At 47.4% G+C, this 23,763-nt stretch overlaps 12 protein-coding genes across 12 annotated transcripts; 5 read left to right on the top strand and 7 right to left on the bottom strand.

The window, feature by feature from the left end:
- Window positions 1-1,910: 1,910 nt before the first annotated feature.
- FOIG_16356 (uncharacterized protein) lies at window positions 1,911-3,803 on the bottom strand. Its single transcript, XM_031217795.1, has one exon. The coding sequence runs from the start codon at window positions 3,710-3,712 to the stop codon at window positions 2,000-2,002; it is 1,713 nt and encodes a 570-aa protein (XP_031052507.1). The 5' UTR covers window positions 3,713-3,803; the 3' UTR covers window positions 1,911-1,999.
- Window positions 3,804-3,976: 173 nt separating this feature from the next.
- FOIG_16355 (uncharacterized protein) lies at window positions 3,977-5,725 on the top strand. Its single transcript, XM_031217794.1, has one exon. It carries the CDS (start codon window positions 4,186-4,188, stop codon window positions 5,485-5,487), a length of 1,302 nt encoding a protein of 433 aa, XP_031052506.1. The 5' UTR covers window positions 3,977-4,185; the 3' UTR covers window positions 5,488-5,725.
- A 1,680-nt stretch (window positions 5,726-7,405) lies between these two features.
- On the top strand, window positions 7,406-8,439 carry FOIG_16354 (uncharacterized protein; the record flags this gene model as incomplete). The annotated part of the gene is made up of 3 exons (XM_031217793.1): window positions 7,406-7,906; window positions 7,958-8,186; window positions 8,240-8,439. 3 exons carry the CDS (start codon window positions 7,406-7,408, stop codon window positions 8,437-8,439), a joined length of 930 nt encoding a protein of 309 aa, XP_031052505.1.
- Window positions 8,440-8,960: 521 nt separating this feature from the next.
- On the bottom strand, window positions 8,961-10,553 carry FOIG_16353 (uncharacterized protein; the record flags this gene model as incomplete). The annotated part of the gene is made up of 1 exon (XM_031217792.1): window positions 8,961-10,553. The coding sequence occupies one exon, from the start codon at window positions 10,551-10,553 to the stop codon at window positions 8,961-8,963; it is 1,593 nt and encodes a 530-aa protein (XP_031052504.1).
- Window positions 10,554-11,187: 634 nt separating this feature from the next.
- FOIG_16352 (cyanide hydratase) lies at window positions 11,188-11,613 on the top strand (the record flags this gene model as incomplete). Its single annotated transcript, XM_031217791.1, has 2 exons — window positions 11,188-11,363; window positions 11,481-11,613. 2 exons carry the CDS (start codon window positions 11,188-11,190, stop codon window positions 11,611-11,613), a joined length of 309 nt encoding a protein of 102 aa, XP_031052503.1.
- Window positions 11,614-12,509: 896 nt separating this feature from the next.
- Window positions 12,510-13,538, top strand: FOIG_16351 (uncharacterized protein; the record flags this gene model as incomplete). Its single annotated transcript, XM_031217790.1, has 1 exon — window positions 12,510-13,538. One exon carries the CDS (start codon window positions 12,510-12,512, stop codon window positions 13,536-13,538), a length of 1,029 nt encoding a protein of 342 aa, XP_031052502.1.
- Window positions 13,539-13,847: 309 nt separating this feature from the next.
- On the bottom strand, window positions 13,848-14,989 carry FOIG_16350 (uncharacterized protein; the record flags this gene model as incomplete). Its single annotated transcript, XM_031217789.1, has 2 exons — window positions 13,848-14,764; window positions 14,824-14,989. The coding sequence occupies 2 exons, from the start codon at window positions 14,987-14,989 to the stop codon at window positions 13,848-13,850; spliced, it is 1,083 nt and encodes a 360-aa protein (XP_031052501.1).
- Window positions 14,990-15,510: 521 nt separating this feature from the next.
- Window positions 15,511-17,353, top strand: FOIG_16349 (uncharacterized protein; the record flags this gene model as incomplete). Its single annotated transcript, XM_031217788.1, has 2 exons — window positions 15,511-15,600; window positions 15,682-17,353. 2 exons carry the CDS (start codon window positions 15,511-15,513, stop codon window positions 17,278-17,280), a joined length of 1,689 nt encoding a protein of 562 aa, XP_031052500.1. The 3' UTR covers window positions 17,281-17,353.
- Window positions 17,354-17,572: 219 nt separating this feature from the next.
- FOIG_16348 (uncharacterized protein) lies at window positions 17,573-17,859 on the bottom strand (the record flags this gene model as incomplete). The annotated part of the gene is made up of 2 exons (XM_031217787.1): window positions 17,573-17,741; window positions 17,849-17,859. 2 exons carry the CDS (start codon window positions 17,857-17,859, stop codon window positions 17,573-17,575), a joined length of 180 nt encoding a protein of 59 aa, XP_031052499.1.
- Window positions 17,860-17,904: 45 nt separating this feature from the next.
- Window positions 17,905-19,728, bottom strand: FOIG_16347 (uncharacterized protein). Its single transcript, XM_031217786.1, has 2 exons — window positions 19,435-19,728; window positions 17,905-19,379 (listed from the first exon to the last, which is right to left on the bottom strand). The coding sequence occupies exons 1-2, from the start codon at window positions 19,713-19,715 to the stop codon at window positions 18,014-18,016; spliced, it is 1,647 nt and encodes a 548-aa protein (XP_031052498.1). The 5' UTR covers window positions 19,716-19,728; the 3' UTR covers window positions 17,905-18,013.
- A 1,455-nt stretch (window positions 19,729-21,183) lies between these two features.
- FOIG_16346 (uncharacterized protein) lies at window positions 21,184-22,160 on the bottom strand. Its single transcript, XM_031217785.1, has one exon. The coding sequence runs from the start codon at window positions 22,088-22,090 to the stop codon at window positions 21,302-21,304; it is 789 nt and encodes a 262-aa protein (XP_031052497.1). The 5' UTR covers window positions 22,091-22,160; the 3' UTR covers window positions 21,184-21,301.
- A 481-nt stretch (window positions 22,161-22,641) lies between these two features.
- FOIG_16345 (uncharacterized protein) lies at window positions 22,642-22,911 on the bottom strand (the record flags this gene model as incomplete). Its single annotated transcript, XM_031217784.1, has 1 exon — window positions 22,642-22,911. The coding sequence occupies one exon, from the start codon at window positions 22,909-22,911 to the stop codon at window positions 22,642-22,644; it is 270 nt and encodes an 89-aa protein (XP_031052496.1).
- Window positions 22,912-23,763: the final 852 nt, after the last annotated feature.

Genomic DNA, 23,763 nt, shown 5'->3' with positions numbered 1-23,763 from the left:
ACATCATATCATATCAACTAAACAAGCATATATGGAATGAAAAATCCAGAACACGAGGCTGAGGGGATCGAAAATAGCCATCGGCAAAATCGAAAAAAGGAAATGGCCTTGATAATTAGTGACGTATGAAAATCAGGAGGTGGTAGCTTACCGAATATTATTGGCCTCCGTGTCATGGTCTGCCAAAACTCACCAGACACAAGAAGGTCTTGAGCATGTTCCCAAGCCCATGGCCCAACGAGTCAAAACTTGGCATTAAAGTGCGCACCAAAAGCCCAAAGAACCAAAAGACGATAGGCATCTCGAATTCCACTCCTACGCATCAAATTCAATATGTCAGTGATGCCAGGTGCAGAGTTCATATCCAAGGTCAGCTGATATGCATAACTTTCGTGATCAACGCCATATGTTACCCTAGCATCGGGCCTGCAGTGTAGCCTGTAATGAGCCTCATCCTCGGGCTTAGGTGTTTGAGTTTGTGTGGCGTAAGGAGGTTTAATACACATGATTGGGCTTGCATCTCTGCCAAAGGGGGTATAGCGCCTAGTGATGGTCTGACAAAGACAATGAACCCCATTTCGGTTCGTCTTGTTTCCAGATACCTCTCACATGTGAATATGGGGGCTTTTTATCGTCTTTGTTTCGAAATGGGAGTGTCTGCTTGTAGCCAGTGCACAGAATTACTACATCAGGACGAATGGTCTGATGAATGCATCCCATGCGGGCCGTACTCAAGCCCAGTAATAGCGGGCATATTGGGTTCTCTGTGAAGACCCAAGCAAACTGCAACTGCGTCGCATTCCCATCGAAGTTTCTCTCCGCTTTTAGTATACTCAACAACGTACCCTTTAGTACCATCGCCGTTCACATCGCGAATCTCTGCTCCAAGTGTGATACTCGGCCACAGATTGAAGTGCGAGCAGTCGTCATGCAGATATCGGACATACTCTATAGCACAGAGGAAATCGTTTTGCAAACTGCTTCGGAAGTCTGAAAATGTTGTAAGATGCTTCGATGAAACAAGCTGGGGGTTTATGTTAGCTGTTGTAATAAAATGGTTGGCTGGCCTTTACTAGCCTCTGCATCTTCATAGGCCCGATTTGCAAAGGCGCCACCAATTATTTCCTCCAGCTCAAAGAGACGAGCTTCGATTGGTTAGCAGTCAAGATTGAGGTGTGCGCGCGTTAGGTATTTCAGGGTGACAAGACCTGAGGTACCGCCGTCAATCTTTGCAACTTTCATTGTGAGGGAACGAGGTTTTTGTTAGAGCTAGGATATCATCGCTACAGTCTTCAGAGTGAGCAGGCATATGAACTTGGTTATAGATATTACAAAAACTGAATACATTCCTCAGGAGATGGTCGGCAATGGGTGAGATGGCAAGTGACTCGATGATCAGTCCTCGGGAAACCCGCTTTTCGGGTATCGTTTCTGAAGTGGTTGCCTTAATCTTCCATACATCTCATGAGGCCTCAACTTTAGATCAGGGCGATGAGATTGTTCAGTGCTCGATTTACAGATCAAGAAAGATGCATTGGTGCATTTGATCTTCCGCCACCAACGAGCAAGACCACCATGCCATGATGATGTAGCGGAGCCATCAACGAAAAGAGGGAACAAACATAGTTCCAAAGAGCCAATTGAACAGTTTTTAGGAGTCATGTGCCCTCTTCACCGCCATCCCATCAAGACAACACTATAGACTGTAGCAAACTACATCTACGTGCGTTGGCAAGACAAACCGCATGAACAGGCAGACGACTTATGGACACATGACACCCAACAGCGATCCGACGGCTGGACGAAATCGGATCTCTGCTATGAAATGTGACCTCTCGTATAGGGCTTTCTACGGCTACAATGGTCGGGCCTCCTAGTATGGTTTGGCGTGTATGGTAGTCTGTCAACTACGGCAACACGCTCATGGGTATGTCCAAATACCAAGTTTTCGTTCTCATGGGACGATGTTATTATCTTTTGGGGTGATATTATTCATCCATTACAAAATGCTTATAGTCCATAGCTCTTTTTGTACCTTGATTGCGAAAGTTTTAGCTATTGATACTGTATCCACCGCTTGCAAGCTATGATCAAGGTCAACGGTCCCTTGATGGGCTCTCCTTTCCGATACACCACCAAAGATGGGCCTCATCGAGTAGATGGATCGAATAAATTGACTTGCTATCCATTCTTTCTGCTCCTCTCTCAGAAAACTTGGCCGGTTCCGAAGACTATTCATGGAAATATTGATAACGTAGGATAAAACGCTTATTGCATGGACCTGACCGTGAAGTGTCACATGTCGCGAGTGATCGAGTTTAGAAACGTACTGATCGCTTGCTTTGAATCTCATATATCCTTCATCATCGACAGGTAAATCGTGATGACTTGGGTATATGATATCGGAGCTTCCCGTTGAGAGTATATCAGTGGGGTAGTTGCAGTTGCCTAGATAGAATGGAATGCTGAGACACATAGAATCAACAAGCTCTTGGACTCTGCGTTCATTGGAAGTCCAGAACATGGCATAGTCCGAAATGCTGTTCTCGTCATCGAAATGCTGAACCGCAGATAGTGCTGAGGACTTGGTAAGTTGGTCCTTGATATCCTCGAGAATGAGACAGTAGATACGCCAGGCATTCCAGATATTCGCAACTTGTATGCTTGGGTATATGTCGCAAGCGCCACGATATGAAGGAACTGATGGATCGAAATCGATGCCGCTTTTCATCCGTCGTGGATACCAACTATCTGGTATCCGTTTCAGCCAGGTCCGTAGCTGAGTATCCAAATTGCAGATATGTTGCCGTAGCTTAGTGTCAGGAGAAGAGAGGACTGTTGCAGGTGACATGTCGTGGAACGTGTGTTGGAGATCTGCAATAGATACTCCAATCATGTCAAGAGCGGAACTCGGATTACTCGGCAAGATCGGAGCAACCTCAGTCTCAATCCACTCAAGGTCCTTCGTCGGTAATCGTATTCTGTTCCTCACAGAAACAGATACCCTAGAGTGGAGCAGGTTGCCAACAAGGTGAGCATAGTACTTGGAGTTCTTGAAACAGTTTTCGCGCTGTAATAACAAGGTCAAAGCTCCCTCACGATGGGCACCATGAGCTCTGGTTTGTCCTGACACAGCTGACAAGGTGTCGTGCATCTGAAGCACAAGGGCCGCTAGCACGGTCTCATCGCGACCTCTCTCTATGGGCTCCTCGGTTGCTTGGTGAAGCCGCTTCAGAGCCTTCACCAGTAGCTGATAAGGAAGAGGGCTCGAAGATGGAATTTTGTCGATCATGGACCAGATTTTGATTGACGTAGCTGTCACTGCCGTGTTCAAAGCTGAATCATGTCGTTCCGAAGCCAGAGCAGGACGGACAAACTCCAAGAAACCCCGCGTTGATTCCAAACTTCGACCAACATCGGTAACATATGTCAGAAAGAATGGTACAGCAAGATCTTGCGGGTGATCTGATGGTAACCGAATGATCGTCCTCTCAAGTGATGGCTGTTTCGCACGTTTGCTGATGCGCGTTACAGCGGCTGAATTCGCTCCATATCGAACAGTCTCATCCCTAAACCTCAGCCCACGCTTCTCATAACCCGTGCACTCAATGCCAAGACGAAGACAGGCCTTGCACCAAGGCTTTCTTTCATCGCACTTGACGCGGCGGTGTCTGCATGTGACGCAGCCTTGCGAGGCCCCTCGATTGACCATGACGTGGTGGAATAGTTAACGAACTGAAGAGAGTAGAGTTTTGCGATGTTTGCAGGAGGTGATGGTGATCACAGGGAGGACATGGTTCTTATGCTTAATTTTGTCGTATTTAGTGGAATGCTGACATGAGCAATACGCGAGAGCCTCATACGTCGTCCCGGCGGCTGTGTCTGACGATCGTTACTTAATAGGGCTAGACTTTGCGAGAGCGGCATAAAGTGGATACTGCTGACGGAGTCCAAATTATTTCCGTCACCTTTCATCGCTTCATATTCCTTTATCGAGACTTTACTCATCATGAGTTCAGAAATGGTTCTCCAGGCGATCGTAATCATGGGTTCAATTACCAAGGTGAAAGCTAGCGACAAGCTGATGCGAGACACATATAAAGGCCAAGGACCGTCCTCGAAAGGCTCAAGTTCATCACCACAATCATCAATTTCTCGATAACAAGTCTATAATTTGTTTTAATCATGAAGACATCTTATTTCTCTTCTCTCTGCACGATTCTAGCTCTTCTCAACGCAGGAGCCGTAAGGGCCAAGGACAACCCCATTCTTTTCCTCAGCGAAGATGACAGCTTCAACTTTGACATCCTCACCGGACTTGGTCAAATGGCCAACGACGGCGCAGACGTCAATCCCGTTCTGAGCGCCGCCAAAAAGATCATCCCAGGCGATTTTGAAAGCTATATTAAAGCATGGTTCGATCTTGCAAACAACACCAAGACCCAAGCTCTTGACCCCAAGGTTGCATACGATCCTATCAATGTCAGGGCAACTTGGTTCTCTGTGTCGAACTATTTCCGCCGTGCTGATGCTTACAATCGTGCTAATTGGGATGATCCTCGCATCAACGATTATTGGGATGAGCAGCGTGCTGCTTTTGATAAAGCTATTGCTGCTTTGCCTGTTCCAGCTGAGAGAGTTGAGATTCCTGCTGGTGATTTCAACGTCTCTGGGATTTGGTTTTCTCAGCCTCTCCAGAATAACCAGACGAAGCGACTCCCTACTCTCATGCTTACCCAGGGTTTTGATGCTGCCCAGGAAGATCTGTACTCGACCGTTGTCGCTCCAGCTCTTGCTCGTGGATATAATATCTTCTCTTTTGAAGGTCCAGGTCAGCCAACTGTTCGCCGAGAACAAGGTGTCGGATTCATTCCGGACTGGGAACGAGTAGTTACTCCCGTCGTCGACTATCTGCTCTCTCAAAAGTCTTCCTTCGTTGATCCCAAGAAGCTGGTTCTATATGGACACTCTTTCGGGGGCTATCTCGCCGCTCGTGCAGCTGCATTCGAACCTCGACTAACTGCCCTGATGTTGAACGGTGGTATTTGGGACGCATACACTGGATACGCCGCTCATTTAACCCCAGAGCTTCGCAAGCTTCTCGAGTCAGGTGATAAGGAAGCATTCGACAAGGCCATGAGCAAAATCCACGACGATCCAGATATCCCTACCACTACCAAATGGGGCATCCTGCAGGGTCTCTGGTGCTTCAAAACCAAATCCCCTTACGAATTCTTCCAGTTGGCCAAGAGTTATAATCTGCGAGGCGGCATCACAGACCGTATCCAGATGCCAGTTTGGATTGCCGATGGAGAATTCGAAACACTTCAGTCTGGACAGTCTAAGCCAGTTGCAGAAGCTTTGGGGGATCGTGCTGAACTTCACATGTTTAATGGTACTGCTGGATATCACTGTCAGACTGGTGCTCCTCAGGAGTTTGGTCGAGTGATTTTTGCGTGGTTGGACAAGATCTTGAATAAGGATTAGGTGCCATCGTGGACATAATAGTGGCAGACAAGTGAGTAGTGGAGGACAGCATGATACCATGCACTCAGATACAACTATCGATGCCCAGCTCCCTCACCGATTCAAGCCCCTTGGATTCTTTTAGGATTTTCAGACCGTTTTGTTCTTTTAGTCTTTCTCCAACTTTAGTCACTCTTTTAATTCATTTTCATATTTCGCTTTCTCCTAATGAATTACGTTCTGCAGCGACCAAGGATGGGTTTTCAGCCTGAATGAAGACCTGCGGTCACATGAGCTTCCAGTCAATAACGTCAGCCCTCATTCTATTTCGTATTTTATCTTCACAAACTTCCGTGTCCGAGTGGTGTGATGTGTAAAGTTTGCTGCGAGGTGCATTTCAGGTTGAATCCAGTTGCTAGCATGCTTGGTGCTGCGGTTTTCCTAACTCGGAAACATGTGTCGGAGAGCAACACTCCGGTCACCCTCATTCAGGCATAAAATTCGATATCAAGTCCTGCAACGGAAGTTAGTTTTCAATAATGTATCACATCAGCGGCCTTCAATTCTATTAGAAGTGATAGACATTGCGATATATAACGTATAATCAATCGGTAATCTCTCTTCTAGCCTCGACTTGCCAACCTTAAAACCGTATTCAACGTCCAACGAAAAGACTTGCAATGAAGGCAAGCCGCCCATAATTTCGTCGAGGATGCAAGCTAAGTTCATGAAACAGATAATACTTCCGAGTACCCTCTCACTGTCCCTTGCTGGGGTCTTCGCCCAGCAGGTCTTAGTTGAACAGTGGCTAAGTGGAGATTGTAATGGGCGACCTTTCATCACTGCCAACGTCAACGGAGGGGCCGATGGGACTTCATGTGTCAATGTCGAGCAATTCCCAGCTACCAACATCAAAGTTAGTTTTGTGAGGCCTTGCAATGATGGAAAGACTCCAGTAATCAAGGTTTCCAGTGTTGAATGTGCGCAGTTTCAGACTGGGTTAGTTCTGGGCGCAGATGGGTCATGTAATTCTGTAGACTTTACCCCTTGGGCATATTCAATCTCGTGTAACTAGTTAGATATGCTTTAGGTAACTGATGAGGAAAGTGTACGATGAGCTTGAGGATATATCGCCACTTTCTGGACAGGTTTCAAGCTGATCATTGGCTAAGTTAGGTTTGATTCGGGTCGGCTCCTTAATTCCTTCATTAACAGTACATATTGTTTAATTCTAGCTCATTTCATCTTGCTTCTACTATCATGCAATATCTCATGGGGTTTACAACAGTTCTTCAAGAACAGGCCAATGGAACGACTTTAGTTACATGCTCCTATTACCTGTTTTAGCTGTACCGATTCTAACGATATGACCAATGCCCCCAAAGCTGAAAATGCCATATAAGCATATTGCCGGTAGCTGCTTCGCCAAGGCTGATAACATTATATCTAATTTGTATCACTGCATCGTCAAAAATACGAGCTCAATTGTTGGATTGGTCTGGAGAATCTGTCAGCTAAACTCCGCATGGGGTGGGAATGGTAACTCCGCATCTAAAAATGGGCTGAGAATACGAGCGACGAATCCAGATTGGCTCAACCTTATAATCAAAATCTAGCAATTAATCACCCAGAGACGATGAATCAGCGACCGAATGATCTACGCAGTATCTGTAAGTAGGTTGTGAGGCTCATCTTTACAAACAGTGCAAAAGAGGTCTCGCATTCTGCAGGCAAGCGGATATGCTTTGCAATCAATCTGCATTATTAACTCATTCATCGTTTCTTGCCACACCAACTGCTTAGTGTAAAAATGTCACTGTAATATAAATAGCAGGTTCAAGCTTGTATTCAATTCACCTAGCATTGATCCATTCGAACAACTCAACTCATCTTGCGCCATCACCTTACTCAAGTTCTGTGTCGAAGCATCCTATTCATCATGAGTCTTCCCACTTTGAATCAATACCACAAAAAGCCCTATCAGGCGATTGACCCTGCTCTCCCTGCCCTCCAGCAGACAGGCAGAACCGTCATTGTCACCGGAGGAAACAGCGGCATCGGGTATGCAATCGCTCGCGGCTTTGTCAAAGCGAACGCTGCTCGTGTCATTATCCTCGGACGCCGCAAAGATGTAGTCACATCGGCAGCTACCAAGCTTCAAGAAGAGGGGCGCCAGTTCGGCAGTGGTACGGATGTACAAGGCCGCACTTGTGATATATCTGACCTAGCATCCACTGAAAACCTCTGGAAGGCACTTGAATCAGAGGGCATCTCTGTTGATGTTTTGGTCTTGAGTGCTGCTAGTTATGGTGCTACTGAGACAATTCTTGATGGAGGTCTGTCCAAGGTCTGGGGTGACTTTGAGTCCAATGTTCGAAGTACTCTGGATATGACAGGACGATTCTACAAGCAAAAGACGACAGACTCAGGTCAAACCAAGGTAAGATATCTTCACGCTCATCCCAAGCTCTGCTATGCTCACATCTCTCAGTTCCTGGTCAACATCTCAAGCTGTGCGGCTTACATGTGGTCAACAATGGGTCCAGACCGCCCAACATACGGCTTGACAAAGAATACCAGCACCCTTCTCCTACAGCAGATCGCGCAGGATACTAGGCCCACTGATATGCAGATTGTCAGTTTCCATCCGGGTGGTGTTTTGACCGACTCTGCCAAGAGGGTTGGTGGCGATAACCTGAAGGGCCTTGTCTTTGACGATGGTAAGTACTTTCAGGACTTCTAATCAAGCTTTTAACTAACAAAGGTTTGATAGAAAACCTTCCAGGCCATTTTTCTGTCTGGGCAGCAACCCCTGAAGCCAGATTTCTTCATGGCCGTTTCGTCTGGGCTAATTGGGATGTTGATGAATTGAAGACTGGTCCTGTACGTGAACAGATTGATACTGATGAGCACTTTCTCAAGGTTGGCGTGGAGGGACTATCTGAGAAGATGGGAGGCATGGTCATGGCTTAGTTCTGTAATCGATGGCATATCTAAAATTGGCTATACTGGTCGTCTCTTCTTATCATTCATTTTCACAAGTACTATATACTCAAGATGTTCAGATTGGATCACGGTTGACTTCCGAAGCCAAGATGCCATTCACCTACGGCCTCACTGTTATCACGCGAAGTAACTAGATGTGTTGATGCAAACTTATACTCACAGGCTGCCAAATTGTGATATTAGCGGAGGTAGTGTAAGAGGGACTTTTAATCTTCGAGAGAGTTGATAGGGATTCCGACATTCGGGCTCTGATATACCGCCATTTATCTCATTTGGCAGTCGGGTCTCATGAAAAATGGACTTTGCAGGGGCCCTTCCCATACGTCAAAGTTTCGCATGTACATAGCCTCCGCAGCGGAAATGATCATTGAATTAATGTAATTTGTAGTTTAAGAACACTATAACATTCCATCTCGTATAGCTAGACTAGCAACGGAACAGGTGTTGACGAACATGGTGTGAAGTCGCCTAGCTGAAGTCCCCGAATCTTACGGAATGGCACAAATGTAGTTCTTGGAGTCGTTCGTGTTCCCCCTACCCTTATATTTTGCCACTGCAGGATACTGGCATATCTTTCGTGAGAACTGGGTGAGTGCGTCTGCTTTCGTATGCGCATCCAATGTATGAGGAGGCTTCTCGTCTTCAACCCAAGCCAACAGTGCCCCAAATGGATTTGTTGGTACAGCACCAGCGCTTTTGCCAAACCCACAATGATCAACCCCAGGGGCAAGAAACAGGCGAATAAAGTTACCCAGGTCCTCGTCTTTCCCCTTGGATTTGAAGTTCCTTTCCACTTCTCTGAAGTATCGGACGCTATCTTGAGGATAGATCAACTGATCACTCAGACCATGCCAGATAATCACCTTTCCACCCCCTTTCTTGAATGGATGGAGATTGGGGTCCGATGAGTCCATGATGTGACCAAACCTATCCCGGGACTGTGAAAATAGCTTCTCGAAGCCAGCGATATCGAGTTGTGATGTGTCAAAGCTCGGGTCTGTCTTGACGAAGTTGCGTGCCCATGTATCAGCCACAAAGAACGGTGCACCAGTGGTTGTCCCATTCACTGTCTTCATAGCAGCCAATTCAGCAAGTGATGCACCCTTGGGCATCCCATACCATAGAGATTTGCCTCTTGAGTCAGTTGGTCCTCTCCATATCTTGCTAACTATTGAGGCAGCAATTTGGCTGATCACTATGCTCTCCTTTCCGCACTCAGTTCTTTGGCCCACAAGAGTGAAAGGGTCGTACTTGCAGGTGAATGGTTCTGTAATCACGCCATCCGTGACCCCGTCTTTTCCATCGCACGATTCTACTGCTGCTGATACAAATGCATCCAGTTCACATGTCGATGGATAATAGTTCGCGTCTTTCATCACAGCTTGAGGCCAAAGCTCAGCGATAACATACTCCGACCAGTAGATGGCGGGAGCCCCAGCAAGAATTCCATCAAAATCACTGGGATACTGCTGTGCTGCCGCCAAACCTTGACGGCCCCCAGTAGAGCAGCCATTGAAGTATGCCTTCTTAGCCGGGACCTTGTAGAAAGAAGATGTAACTGCCTTGCCGACCACTGCCATATCGTGCACAGATCGTGAAGCAAAATTCTTGAGAAGACCATAATTGACAGTGCCATCCGGCTTCAAGGCCCAATCTGACGGGTCAATTGGGTTCCCGCTGAGTCCAGCGTTTGTGGAAGAGACAGCGTAGCCTTGAGAAGCAGGGAGAGCAAGATCAAATTGACCGAGCCCAGCTGCCCAAGCACCGCCTCCAACAGCGAGATAACGGGAATTCCAGTTGCCAAGAGGCAGCCACGTCTGCACAAGAACGGTATCGTCTTCATTCCAATGGGATAGAGTGACATTTACTTCACAGATGTTTAGATGCGTGACATTTTGAAGTAATGTTGGAGGAAATGCAGGGACGGAGTGGTCGCGGTAGATTCGACTTTTGACGGATCTGATTATGGCACCTGGTACGATCGGGGGAGTTATGTCGTTGCATGATTCAACTGGTATGGCTGCAGCTCGTCGAGCAAGGCCACCGAGGCCAACAAGGCTTAGAAAGACAGAATAATGCATATTGAGTTGAGTATTCAGATTGCTTGGTATTGACACTGATTTACTGGTTACGTATGTGCCAGATTTATAGCTTCAAGCCCTATCACGCATCGATGCTACTGATGACAGCGCCTTCGGCAACGCCGGCAAAATGCTTGTTACAGAAATCTTTCCCTTGTGTTCCATTGCCATTACAATAAAATGAGCTTGCACTGAGCGCAACATGGCTTTTGGCAGAAATGAGTTATTGATTCCTCATGTTCCATCATGGCTCTTGGCGCGTATACGAGCAAACCATCCTCAATGGCTTAGATTTAATCTGGTCGCAATTCTGCAACAGAGCCTCCAGGATTTTAATGCTTAACTAGTAGAATAAAGTTAGTTAGCTATCTAGTGGTCCCCGAATCTCACGTCAGATCGGCTAATGCATAGTCTTGTCTTTTTCGGTGGCGCAAGGAAAAACGAACCAATCAAAAAAGCATGCTCGTATTTACATTTATAGACAAATGTTATGACATATCGAGCCCGAAATACATGTAGAAATAGTAAATATGTCAACTAATCTCAAAAGTGGTGTTGAAAACAGATGAAAACAGTTTTTATAATACCGCTCAGTTGCTTGAAGCCGACATTTGACTCAAGAAACATTCCTATCATGTCTGTCACAACAAATCTTATCAAAGCAGCTGTTATTCAAGCTGAACCAGTCTGGTTTGACTTGGCTGGTACTATTACAAAAACATACTATCTGATCAAAGACGCTGCTTCGAAAGGAGCGCATATTATTGCCTTCCCTGAGCTTTGGTTACCGGGATATCCTGCATGGATCTGGTAAGCATTGCGTGCTATCCTGTGGAGTAGGTTTAGGCCCCGTATCCAAGGGTTGTGTGAACTGAACCCTTCTAGGAACATTTCAATCCGCTGATCAACTTCAATACTTTCTTCCAGGGAGAGCAGGTTCATTGTGCGGCATGGCCTTGCGTCCCTGTCTACTCAGGTGGACCCGAACCATACTCGATGTCCGATGAAGGTACGATCATCACCATCCTTTGAGACCCATCTAATCCATGCAAAGCGGTAGCGACCATCTCTCGTGTCTACTCTATCCAAGCCCAGTGTTATACACTACACTCTACAACAGTCATCTCAGAACCATCCATTGACATGATGGGCACAAAACAAGCCGCAGCTTTCAATGTCCCTGGTGGGGGAAACGCGAGGATATTTGCACCAGACGGGCGACAATTGACAAGCGAGTTGCCAGCAACAGAAGAAGGCATGGTAGTGGCAGACTTGGATTTGGATCAGGTGACTATGCATAAAGCAATTCTTGACACGTGTGGACATAACGGGAGACCAGAGTTGTTATGGCTGGGTCGGGATAATCACGCAAAGCCGGCGGTTCGAACGGACAGAGACCTTTCAAAGAATTATTTATCGTCTCAACCTTTTTCTTTTAATCTTTGGCCGCCCTAATTATCAACTGAAACATCAAACAGATCCATTGTAAAGTGTAACACGGTCGTCGAAAGCGCAGCTATTTAGCTACAGAGGGGGACCACGAAGGCATGTGATTGACTAAATCAGCTTTCCTCTCATCATTTATTCCATCTATTTCAATCATGCATCATTAACGTGTTTTACGGTGTGTTTCTATGCATTGGCATGAAGTTTTCTTTCTGGTCACTGATTATTGTTGCTTTGCTAATTCCGTGAGAAGCAAAAGAGGGAATAGTCGAGTAAAACACGATTTGGAATCAAAAGTCAAATTTCAAATGCGTGACGTATCTCACGTAAGACTTGATCCAGACCACTTTCGACAATTGAAGGATGAATGGTGGGGTGCTGCTTTTATGAAGTTCACTTATACGAGGGATACCTTCTCATTGGTCTACCAGTAACGTCATTTTCTTCAAAAAGCCCATTCTCACCGTGGATCATGGATGCGGTCAAGCATCTCTCCCAACTAAGGACAGCATGATCATTTGTCTCTTCTTCATTCTGGCTACTTTCATAGCCCAGGCTCTCAGCTTGCAGCCACCTGACTATTCACTTGGCAAAGAGCATTCCTCCGAACACCTAAACCGTCGTACCGGGCGTCTATCCCGACTTGAGCCACTGTCATATGTTAACACTACCAGACTTCAAGTGGCATACTATGAAGACGGTTCTCCAGATGCGCAGGTCGTTCTTCTCCTCCACGGCTGGCCCTACGACATTCACAGCTACACGGAAGTCGCCCCAGCTCTTGTGAAACAAGGATACCGTGTTATTGTCCCATATCTACGCGGTAACGGACCTACCACCTTTCTGCACACAGATACTTTCCGCTCCGGCCAGCAAGCAGCTTTAGGCTACGACATCATCGAGTTGCTAGATGCTCTAAGCATCAAAAAGGCCATCTTTGCTGGTTACGACTGGGGTGGACGTGGTGCTTGCGTTGCAGCAGCTCTGTGGCCCGAACGCTGTGCCGGCCTGGTGTCAGTCAACAGCTACTTGATCCAAGACCTATCAAAAGCCTGGGTTCCACTCGATGCCAAGATTGAAGCGGGCTTTTGGTACTTCTACTATTTCCTAACTCCTCGTGGACAAGCTGCTTTGGCGGAACACCCAAAAGACATAGCCAGGGTTGTTTGGAATAAGAACTCCCCTGAATGGAACTACACCGAAGCAGATCTCGATCGTGCCGCTGAGACTTTTGTCAATCCAGACTATGTCAGCGTTGTTACTCATGTCTACAGACATCGCCTGCTGTATGCTCCAGGTGATCCAGGTTACAATAATATTGAGAAAGCGCTTCTTGAGCAGCCTGTTATCTCAGTCCCAACTGTAACACTAGATGGTCTTGCAGACGGCAACTTTCCGCCGACGAACGGGTCCTCCTCAGCTAAGTACTTTAGTGGTCCACGTGCACACCATCAGGTTCCTGGGGCGGGGCATAATCTTCCGCAGGAGAAGCCTGAAGCGTTTATCAAAGCAGTGCTTGATGTTTTGTCGCTGAAATAGATTAGATCAGCTTTATCATGATTTAGGAGATGGTTGATTCATCAGAATCGAGCATGAGAATTTACTGTAATTACCATAGTACCAAGGCTCTTGCCACTTTTTCTATGCAGTCTATCGTGTTGAATATTCTTTATGCGGTCATCCAAATCATTTAAACGGCTGGTTGAACAGCTTTCAGTCTCCCTCTCTAACAGTCCAGCTCCTATCTTTCCTTCTTTCGTTCTTGGCCTACATCTATTACCAAGCTCAAGCTAAACTGCAGTATCCATATCGAATTCTGCCAGGTGTTGCGGGTCAGGTATATGGACATCAATTCACCAAGTCATAATAATTGTCCTTACTGGACTGGTCATGGGGTATATCCCCGTAATACCCCTCATCAAAGCTTGCAATTTCATTGACAGCGGTAATTAGATCTGAGTGGAGAAATACAACAGAATCCCACTGTAGGTCTGCATGACAGCTTTGTTTACTTGCCATTTTGAAGAGAGGTACCGTGTCTCCGATAGTTTGCAGACTTGTGTAAGAAAATATATCAGAGCTCTCGCTGGTCGAAATGTGCGAGATGTCTCCTGAAGAACGAAGTGCTTCCATTGCGCTGCTAAGAAGTTTGTCTGCAGCGTCGAAGTCACCCTGGAGCAGCTCATACATGGCTAGCAACGGGGTCATGAGAGCCATCCATCGGGACGTGGTTCTATTTGAGTTCTGCATGCGCTTGCGGAAAATTTGGAGTGCAACGTTGTAGAGCCGAAGAGATTGGTGCCTGTGGTGATTGGCGATCTCGATCTGTACACCATTCTGGCTTAAGATAAAGCCACTATAAAAGAATGACCCAAGGGCCAGGACGGCGTTTTGTATACACTCGTCTTGGAGCGTCTCTTGAAGGACAATATTGGAGTAAAGCTCGCTGTAGCTGAATACTGCGTTGCTAGGATTTGCATTTTGGTTAAAGTGCTCAAGATAGACGGGGCCATAGGCCGACGCGAGTGGAGAGAATGATGAAATCAGGTCATGCCATGTACATGGTTCCGAGTGATCTAGTCCGGGACTTGGGGCCAGGTTTAGAGTTGTTGCAGTGGTTCCAGGGGACGCGGACACGTCGCCAGCCGAACTGTCAGTGCCGCTTGACAAGTCATTTGAGTCGCTCGCTTCTCCGGTCGTATCGCTGGTGTAACCGTCGCAATCGAATCTTCCCTTAGCACATCGGACGCATATTGGTCTAGCCTCTGTAGTTGCATTAATGAATTAGAGACCTGCTTAACAATTATGTATCAAATACCCTTACCGTCACACTTGACTCTTCGGATCTTACAGGTCCCGCAACCCGATCGGGACTTGGGTTTTCCAGTACGTTCCCAACGCCGTACGGCCCTCTTTACTTTGGGGGGAAGTATCCTTGATGGTGGCTTGGGGCTGGAGTCTTCACTGTAGAGAGGGATGATTGGTCTCATTCTGGGGTAGATACACAAGCCAACCAAGTTCTTTCAGAGTCAATCGTCCTCATAAATAAAGAGGGTATACTACCTTTCCTCATTTCAGAGCTTGAGATTTTTATACAAGATGCAATTCTGTAGCCCTCTTCAGAGGCCAGAACCTAATTGAGAATAGTGCATTTCCCTTCAATGCCAATTCGCTAGTTGCTCAAAGTGATTGATTGGCTGCTCAAGCAATGTCGATCCATGCTGATGGCGGAGAAATCGGGGAAACTAGACTGTAAGTAGTAATCGTATTTATCAACCAATCATCTATGACAGAGGTTTGGAATACATTGGATGAGTGGAGTGCTTTGTCATACAGGTTAAGCTGCATCTGACTGTTGGCTCCTGGTAGGGCTGACCTTGGCTGTTTCTACCCTTGTCACCCTCGTTTTTTCAAGCACAGAACTGAGGAAAACATCCGATTCAACATTTACCTCCCCCTCTTATTCTTCCATAATCAAGGGCATTTCTGAGGCGCAGCTGTCGGCCGAACCATGATTCCCGCCAACGCACTCATAAACACTATCCAATTGGGCAAGCCGAAGCGTTCTGGTGCACCCAAAAGTCGCAGTGGCTGTATCTCGGTAAGCCGCCCTTGCCTTTGCACTTGGATAAGAGATGCTCTGGTATCGGTGTGTCTGAGAGTACTTTGCTGACATTATCAGTGTAAACGAATGCACTTGAGATGCGACGAGGCGAAGCCAGCATGCAGTCGATGCGAAAGGTCACATCGACTATGTCGATACGGAGAAGCTGCACAAAAGGTTATCCAGCCCCTCACACAATCCAAAATCCTTCTACCAAAGCAAGGGTCTACGAGTCATGAAGGCTTTCCCCTTCTTCTGATTCAACCTAGATCTTCAAGTCTAGAGACCCATGAAGTACCCTATTTCGATCTCTTTCGTTATCAAATGGCCCATGACTTTGGCTACACCCCTTGCACCCTTTTCTGGAACAAAGTCATACCGCGGGAAGCTATGAACGATGACTGTGTGAAGTTCTCTATTCTAAGTGTCGGCGCGCTCATGCAATCTCTTTATCGTCTTGGTCCAAGGCCATATACTGGCCTCAAACCTTTCTCGGACCTCTCTCGGGCATCCAGCGACCCAACGTATCGCATCGCTCTCCATTACCATTCAAAGGCAATCTCTGCCTTACAAGCCCGAATCAAGTCCAACTTCGCCACTGTTTCCCGACGGAATACGCTTATAAACATGTTCATCCTTTTTCTCTTCGAGCTAATGCACGGGAATACAGCAACAGCTGATCGGATGCTGACAAGCAGTGTTGAGCTTTTGCGACAGAAAAAAGATCAATTAGCGGAAGAAGTCATGGAAGGGTTTGAACCCCAGCAAGAACCTGTCTACACAGCAATCTCCAACGACGAGGGTCTGGATCAAGCTGAACGGATTCTTCCTCGTTTGCAAGTCTTCTTCAGCTTGAACTCTTGTTTTTTTCCCTTGCAGAGAGACTGCTGGTCGCGCTTTTCTACACAAGCGATACCTTGCACGGTCCCTTCAGCAAAGACAGACTTCAACCAATTTGCCGCTATGTGGAATAGTTTCATCACTCGCGCTGTGATCTTCGTGGTCAAGATATTGCAGGATCGTTCATACTGCGATGCATTCCATAGAGCGTCTTTGATGGCACGCCGAGATATGTTTCTCAAACAACTTCGCCAATGGGAAATTGTCATTATCGAGAGACTGGACGTTGAACAAGACACGGTTTCTAAAAACACAACCAAGACATTTCACGTCGGGCAAAAGGTTGTCTATATCTTGCTAAACTGTTGCCTTGATCCTATGGAGACAGAGTACGACAAGTACGACAACGTCTTTGCCGAAATTATGGAAATGATGCACTCTGTCGAGGGTACTTCGGGTCCATCGACGCGAATCGAGACAGTCTTGGACATCTACGTTCTGCCCGTCCTCAACTTTGTATCCCAAAAGTGCAGGAACAAGGCCATCCGATTGGACTCTCTGAACCTATTCGAAAAGATGACATCTACCATGGGCGGTTGGGAGACCAGGGCCAGTTTGTTAGCGCGTCGGCATCTCATGGCGATCGAGGAAGATGGTCGCGATGAGACCGGTGTTATTCCTGCGGGCTGTAGATACATATGGACTGATATCTCATGGGATAAAGATCAGTCTTATCTAGACGTCTACTTTCACGAGGCTGGGTACAGAACTCTTTGTAACAAGGTGATAGAGGACAAAGTTTATTTAGAAGAGCGGGAAGAATTTGTCAGTAGATAACCCGATGTATGCTAAGGCCATGAAATCTACGATAGCGAACTAGCTTCTCAAAATACTTGGGCATGATATCGAGCAGATCCCTACTTAGAACTAGTGTAAACATCGCTCTTCCAGACGAGATAGAGGTAGCCACCGCCTCGGCCCGCATTGATGTCACTGATCATCCCATGCCAGCCCGCAGGGGGTGCACCTTGAGGGATAGTCTGATGCCAGAGGGCAAAATCAGTTTTGAATCTAACGCCAATAAAATTAGTCCCTGTTAATCATTCCGGATGGGGGAGTATCGTGGGTCTTAGCGAGTGGCAGTCATGTTACGGGTCCAATCGAGGAAGCGGTAATCGCCACCAGCGCCCTTTGCGAGATTGTCCGTTCGGGCTGCATCGCCATGTCCAATGTAGATGGAAATGTTGTCCATCATCATGTCCGGCTTATCAGCCTTGATCGTGGTGAGCCAGATGTTGCTTGATTCAAGAGTCAGCGACCCAGTGTGGCTGATAAGGATTTAAAGCTAGGGCCGAAGCAGATAGTCATAGTGCATCAAGCTCTTGGAACACTGCTAGGGACTTACGACCATTTCATGGAGACTAAGCAAGCGAATATTACAGACGAGGTCAGATACGGAGTGAAAATTGTCACCTTGAACAGTATGCATTATAAGATATACTATCATGCAAAAATCAAATCGCTGTCCTTCATATCAAATTCGTATGATCCCAAACTCCATTCCAGTAAATCATACAACCTCTCTGGACTTGTTCTCAACATAAACAACCTGTCCTTGAGTATTCATAGCAACGCTCTCCTTCTCGTTGTACACGGCATCCTGCTGCTCAGCATCACGGTTGCCGAATAGACCAATCTTGTACCAGGGAAGGTCAAAGAGTCTATCCATGCTCTCAAGAGAACGACCAGCAGTCTCAGGGACTGAAACAACAACCCAAATACCACCAACAACCAGGATAGCAGCGTAGGTCCAGAAGGTTCCATTGGGGTTGATTCCACCCTCGGATGATGGCAAAAGCATGTTGGGAGTGGCTCGGCTGCTACCATATTGGCAGAGGAAATGCAGGGTCATGGCGAAAGAAGTACCAAAAGCTCGGACACGGAGGGGGAACAACTCGGCGGTGAGAATGTAGGACATGGTGTTCCAACCAAGAGCCCAACCAATGCCAGAGATGTAGATCATAGCCATAGCACCACGAGCAGCAGCGGAAGAGCTGTGAGGTTCGGGAACGGCAGTGAGGAATGAGCCAACGTAGATCATAGCAAGAGCCTGCAGGGCAATGCCTCCGATAAGAGCACGCTTTCGACCGATAACATCGACGAGGAAGAGAGCGCAGGTAATTGCTGAGATAAGCTTGACAATTCCGAAGAGGGCGGTGACGAGAAGACCAGTCTCAGAACCCTTGATACCGAGAAGAGCGAAGAGATCGGGGGCATAGAGAGTGATAGAGCCGGCACCGGACCATTGAGCAAGAACCTGAACCATGCTGGCGAGATATAGACGATAAAGGTTGCTGCTGTTGAGGAAAAGCTCCTTGCATGTACCGAGGAATGAGCTGTTGACACTCTCAAGCTCGTGCTCGTGGGCCAGCTGAATGGCAGCGATTTCGCGGGTAATGTAGTCGGACTCGGGATCTTGTTGTCGGAGGCGGGCCATAACGGCAGTAGCCTTTTCGGTCTGGCCCTTCTTGATGAGGAAACGAGGAGATTCGTCGACGAAGAAGCTAAGAATCAGAATCAAGCCTGCAAACATGATGTGAAGGCTGGTAGGAACGAGCCAGCGGGCGTGAGTGTTGTCGCCCATGTGAAGAGAGCAGCCGTAGTTGGCAAAGTAGGCCAAGACGATGCCGAGATATACAAAGCCGGAGAAGACACAAGTGCAGAGACCACGGACAGCTGTTGGGGCGATTTCGGCAAGATAGACGGGACCAACAACGGCTGTTTGACCAACTCCCAGACCTGCGATGAAACGACCAGCGTACACGGCGCCGAGACTGCCACCGTTGGCCATGAAGATGACGATTCCGACGATCCAAACAATGCAGAGCTGTCGAGTAGCCCAAATACGTCCGATTCTATCGCAGATGAGGAAAGCACTAGAGTAAAAGAGTCAGCGGATATAGTGGCAGATTGCGTGATGACTATACTTACATCAATGCGCCTCCAACACAACCAATCTGAACCATGGCAGAAACATTAGCCTTGATGTTGGCCTGTTCGACAGTCGAGTAATCCTCAAAGTGGATGTATTCCCGGAAGTCCTTTGACTTAAAAGCACCCGAGATCAGACCCTCATCAATACCGCGGGCCGCGCCCATGAGGCCGAAAGCAAAGACAGCAAACCATAGTCGCCAGTTAAAGACGCCCTTTGGCTCACCGACATCGCCCAGCTTGAAGATGTTGACGGGTTTCTTGACAACGCCTCCAGCCATTGTTGTGTGTTTGTTGAACTGAAAGAGGGGAAGAGATGAAATCGCTTGTCTGGGTGGTCTTGACTCTTTAAGTTTTGGATGCTTGGTCTGGACTGGACTAGTGATTGGGGAAAGCTTGGGGTCGAAGGGGGACCCTGATCTTATAGGAGATTGAAACGAGGTGTCACTAACTCAGTTGCCCATGGGGTAAATCTTGATTCGGGTGATTTACCCCGTGGAGATTGAGAAACGGTTCGGCTTGTCATTGCTGGGTTTGATGGAGTTCGCGATGGCTGTTGATGGAGACTGCAAGCGATGATTCTGTTCCCGCGGGTAGACTTCGCCGAAAAAAAGAAATGGGGCGGATTCCCCGTTCAAGAGAAGGAGACCCGTGCGAGTGCGGAGAAGATTGAGATGGTGGCGAGTCAACAGTTTAAGGGAGCAGTCTCGTTCCCGAGAAGGCTTCCAGAACACTACCAATATAGTGGTATAACACACACAAGCGTCAAGGCCTTTGAGCTCTCAGCACTGAATCTAGACTCACATGCACCGCATCTGATGCCACGAGTTTGAGATGAGATCACCCAAGTCCCCGTCTGCTACAGGGCCATCTCCGCATTAACAGATTAAGCTTCATCGGTGAACCCCGCAACCTCCAACTCTTCTGGTCCTAGCCCCTTTGATCTTTGCCAAGACGGGGCTTAGATCGATGCCAAGGCCCATTTTTCTCGGCACGAACGGCACATAAGAAGCCATGATGCCCCGGCCTCGTCCTCCCCTTCATCATCACTCATTTGCCTGCGCTCCTTCGCTCTCGACTCACGAACCCACCTCTGGCCTGATGTTGCTCGCTCCCGCGGGTACAATCCCTGAATCTGAATCGTCCCGCGGACAGAATTCGTCGATTTCTAATGAAGAGACTTCCCGCGGTTGGGGAAGAATTCGCTCACCAGCTGAAGTCTCGAATTTTTATTGTTTTCTCCCGCTCTCGGAATCTCTTTCTTTTTGAACTCTCCGAATTTCCAGACGATTTTCGACGAACATGGCGAATTATTGCCTATGAGCTGATACTTCAATTCCCAACGCTTTTGAGAGGAAATGACAAATCGCTATTCTGCCATTCACATTTCGCGCTGCATCAAAACTAGGAGTTGGCTCATGGAAATGCGCTTATTCTGGTGCGGCCTCGAAGAGTTCCCGTGCGGCTGAAAAATCTCAGGCATTTCCCGTGGTAAGATAAGGCTCTGACCAATGACGGCCGAACCAGTTACCCTAGGGACGACAATTCAGTTATAATTAATTCTTCAATGACATAAACTCCAAATTGCAGAAAAGTATAATTAGAAAAATACGAAGTAAATATCATGGCTTATTTATGCTTTTTCCGTTGTGAAATGTTACTACATGCTGTAGCTGTAAATGTGTTGTTTTTAAGCAGAGTTAATGTTGGAAATGAACAGTTGACGAAACGCACACTTGAGCAATACATCGCCAATATCGATAGACAGCCTGATGCGATCAAAGACATAAAGCTAAGAGTTAGATAAGAAGTTGGTATTTATTCTCTCACATGTGACGCCAAGATCATAATCAACTCTCCCACCCCTTCACTTACGAGTTTGAAAGTCTTGGATTAGACTGTCAACTGCCTGGGCCACCTCCCTAGGTCGAGAAATCTGTGGACTATGCCCAGATCCCTCTAAGACACGCGTATTCCAAGCTTCACTCCCTCCGCTCGAAACAATCATGCTCTCCTGGTCTGAAAGAGGAATGACAGCATCCTCTGTTGCCTTGATATACGCCAAGCGACCTTTGTATGACTCTTCCTGCCACGCTTGAGGAGGGACGATCCCCATATTCGCAGCCATGCTCTGTGGCTGCAACTGTGACAGTGCCCATTGTGCCTGCTCGTCTGAAACATCGGGCCGGTAGAGCAGACTACCAGGGTCTTTGGCGACAAAGAGTCCCGGAGAGGGGGTATCCCAATTGACATAAGGAAGACCGCCTAAGCTGCGAATAACAGCGCCTTGATCCATGCCTCCAGGGAAAATGTACCCGCAGAGATTGATGAATCCCAGAACTCCACCTGGTAGATTGTTCCTGGCTCGCTCCGCGACAGACAGTCCGGTGATAGCCCCGCAACCAATTGGTCCACCATAAGAATGAGCCAGCACGACGACTTGTTTGGCTTCCGCTAAAAGTGGTTCCAGGACACTTCTCACATGCGCTGCATCGCCCAATTGTGTCTCGCCCGCTACACCGGATACTGAAGGCAGATCCAGATTCTGAGTGGTATATCCGAGGGACTCCAGCTCAGGGATTTGGTACTTCCAGACCCAGGAGCCATGCCAGGCGCCGTGGACGAGAAGGATGGTGGGCTTTTGGGTGGACGACATGTTGCCACACAATTGGGAGAGTCGCACAGAAGATAAAGACAGTTAATGATTCGTGAGATGTCGGAACGTCGGTGTTGCTGTGAAGATGCGCGAATAAGCCCAGTTGGTATCCGTAGACTATAATCTTACGGATTACGTCACAGATACAGACAATTGAGGCTGGCCTTGGCTGCCAGGGGGAGGCAAGAAAATTTAGGACGTTTAACCTAAATGACAAAAAGGCTTAGGTGAATTTAGTATAACTTAGTACAGACCCAGTGGACTTTAGATTACTCTAGATTAGGTGTTTTTGGCATCTTAGGTTTAACATGATTTCTTGGGACTGGACACCTTGGATGCACTAAGCCAGAATCAGGCAGCAAGACCCTTGATCGTCCAGAGGAAAAGCGACCTTGGCGATGATTGGTTGTTCCCCACGTGGGGCTCCGCCTCGCCAGGACCCTTGTCGAAGTTTCGACATTAGTTTCACTAGTCGCTTGAGCCTCATTGACGTCGACAGACCTCGTTTATTCATTTTCTTGGTTCAACAGTTATGAATCTACTGAACAAGATCAAAGAAGGTGATTAAACCGATAAGCATCGTGGATCAATTCAGAATGATCCCTGATCTGCTGTGCATCAGATAGCGAGTTGACGACGAGTGTAATGATACCATCTCTGCGGTCATCCAAATGGAGAGCGACGATGAGTTTGAAGATGTCTTCTTCTCTTTTCTTGTACCTGGCCCGGAGGCCGAGCGTGGTCTGTGACCTGAGACATCCAGGATCATATGGAAGGGCGACAGAGACCTTGGCCTTCTTCTTTCTGTTGTCGCGTCTCATTCTGTCCGTTGACACTCGTGAAGTAGTGTCAGCGATGATCTCAGTGCCATGGGCTCTCATCTCTCTGACAGTGTGGGCATGCTGAGAGAGCGACTGACCGGGTCACAGTGTCCTTGGTCGAGGCGGCCGGGCTCCAGAGCCCATTCTCACAAATGAGGTCATAGAACTCTGACCACTGGGGATGGTCATGCGGCTTGAGGGCTAGCCAGGGCTAACAGGGCGAGTATTCGCCAGGGTGTTTGAAGATGAAGGAAGACAAGAAGTCATGATGACGGTTGAAGATATAGTGAGAGATAAAATGAAAGAGAGAGTCAACTCAAAGATTGTGGGATGTAAGACTGACGGTGACGATATGCCAGGTGAGAGAGCCTACGAAAGAGCATTTTGGGCTGATGAAGTTTTAAACGAAATCTGGATCACTCACCTAATCGCACTGCTGAACAAGGCTCAAAGAAGATGAGGTTAGAAGAATGAAAACCAAAACGAGCACATCAAGCAATAAGTTTGCCGAAGGCGTTAAGCCTACGATAACTTCTATCGCCAGAAGCTTTTGCAAACCTTGTATGATAAAGACTTCCCAAAATGGTTTGTTGACATCATCGGGCGTGTACTTTCACCGCTCTGCGTTTGCCCGGCATCATCTCTGAACGCTTTGGAATGAACACTGGAATTCCCCAAGGTTCACCACTCTCTACCGTCCTCTTTTACTTCTTTGTTTCCCCTCTCGTGGAACGAACGTTCCCTCCCCGACGCATCTACGTTGACGGCAGGAAGGAGACTGTCCACCTATACCAGTTCTCTTGTGTAGATGACATCTACTTCATTGCTGTCTCTGGGATCTACGAGATCAAC

This window comes from Fusarium odoratissimum (genome assembly GCF_000260195.1).
Source record: "Fusarium odoratissimum NRRL 54006 unplaced genomic scaffold supercont1.77, whole genome shotgun sequence".
Classification (NCBI taxonomy): Eukaryota; Fungi; Ascomycota; class Sordariomycetes; order Hypocreales; family Nectriaceae; genus Fusarium; species Fusarium odoratissimum.
Note: the sequence above shows the minus strand (reverse complement) of the source record. Positions and strands in the feature narration are given on the sequence as shown.

Excerpts from the sequence above, each read along its gene's own strand:
- FOIG_16346 (XM_031217785.1), bottom strand. The coding sequence starts at position 22,090 with ATGTCGTCCACCCAAAAGCCCACCATCCTTCTCGTCCACGGCGCCTGG.
- FOIG_16356 (XM_031217795.1), bottom strand. The coding sequence starts at position 3,712 with ATGGTCAATCGAGGGGCCTCGCAAGGCTGCGTCACATGCAGACACCGC.
- FOIG_16355 (XM_031217794.1), top strand. The coding sequence starts at position 4,186 with ATGAAGACATCTTATTTCTCTTCTCTCTGCACGATTCTAGCTCTTCTC.
- FOIG_16347 (XM_031217786.1), bottom strand. The coding sequence starts at position 19,715 with ATGGCTGGAGGCGTTGTCAAGAAACCCGTCAACATCTTCAAGCTGGGC. Across the intron at positions 19,380-19,434 it reads TGTGTTGGAGGCGCATTGAT|TGCTTTCCTCATCTGCGATA; the intron begins GTAAGTATAGTC and ends CTTTTACTCTAG.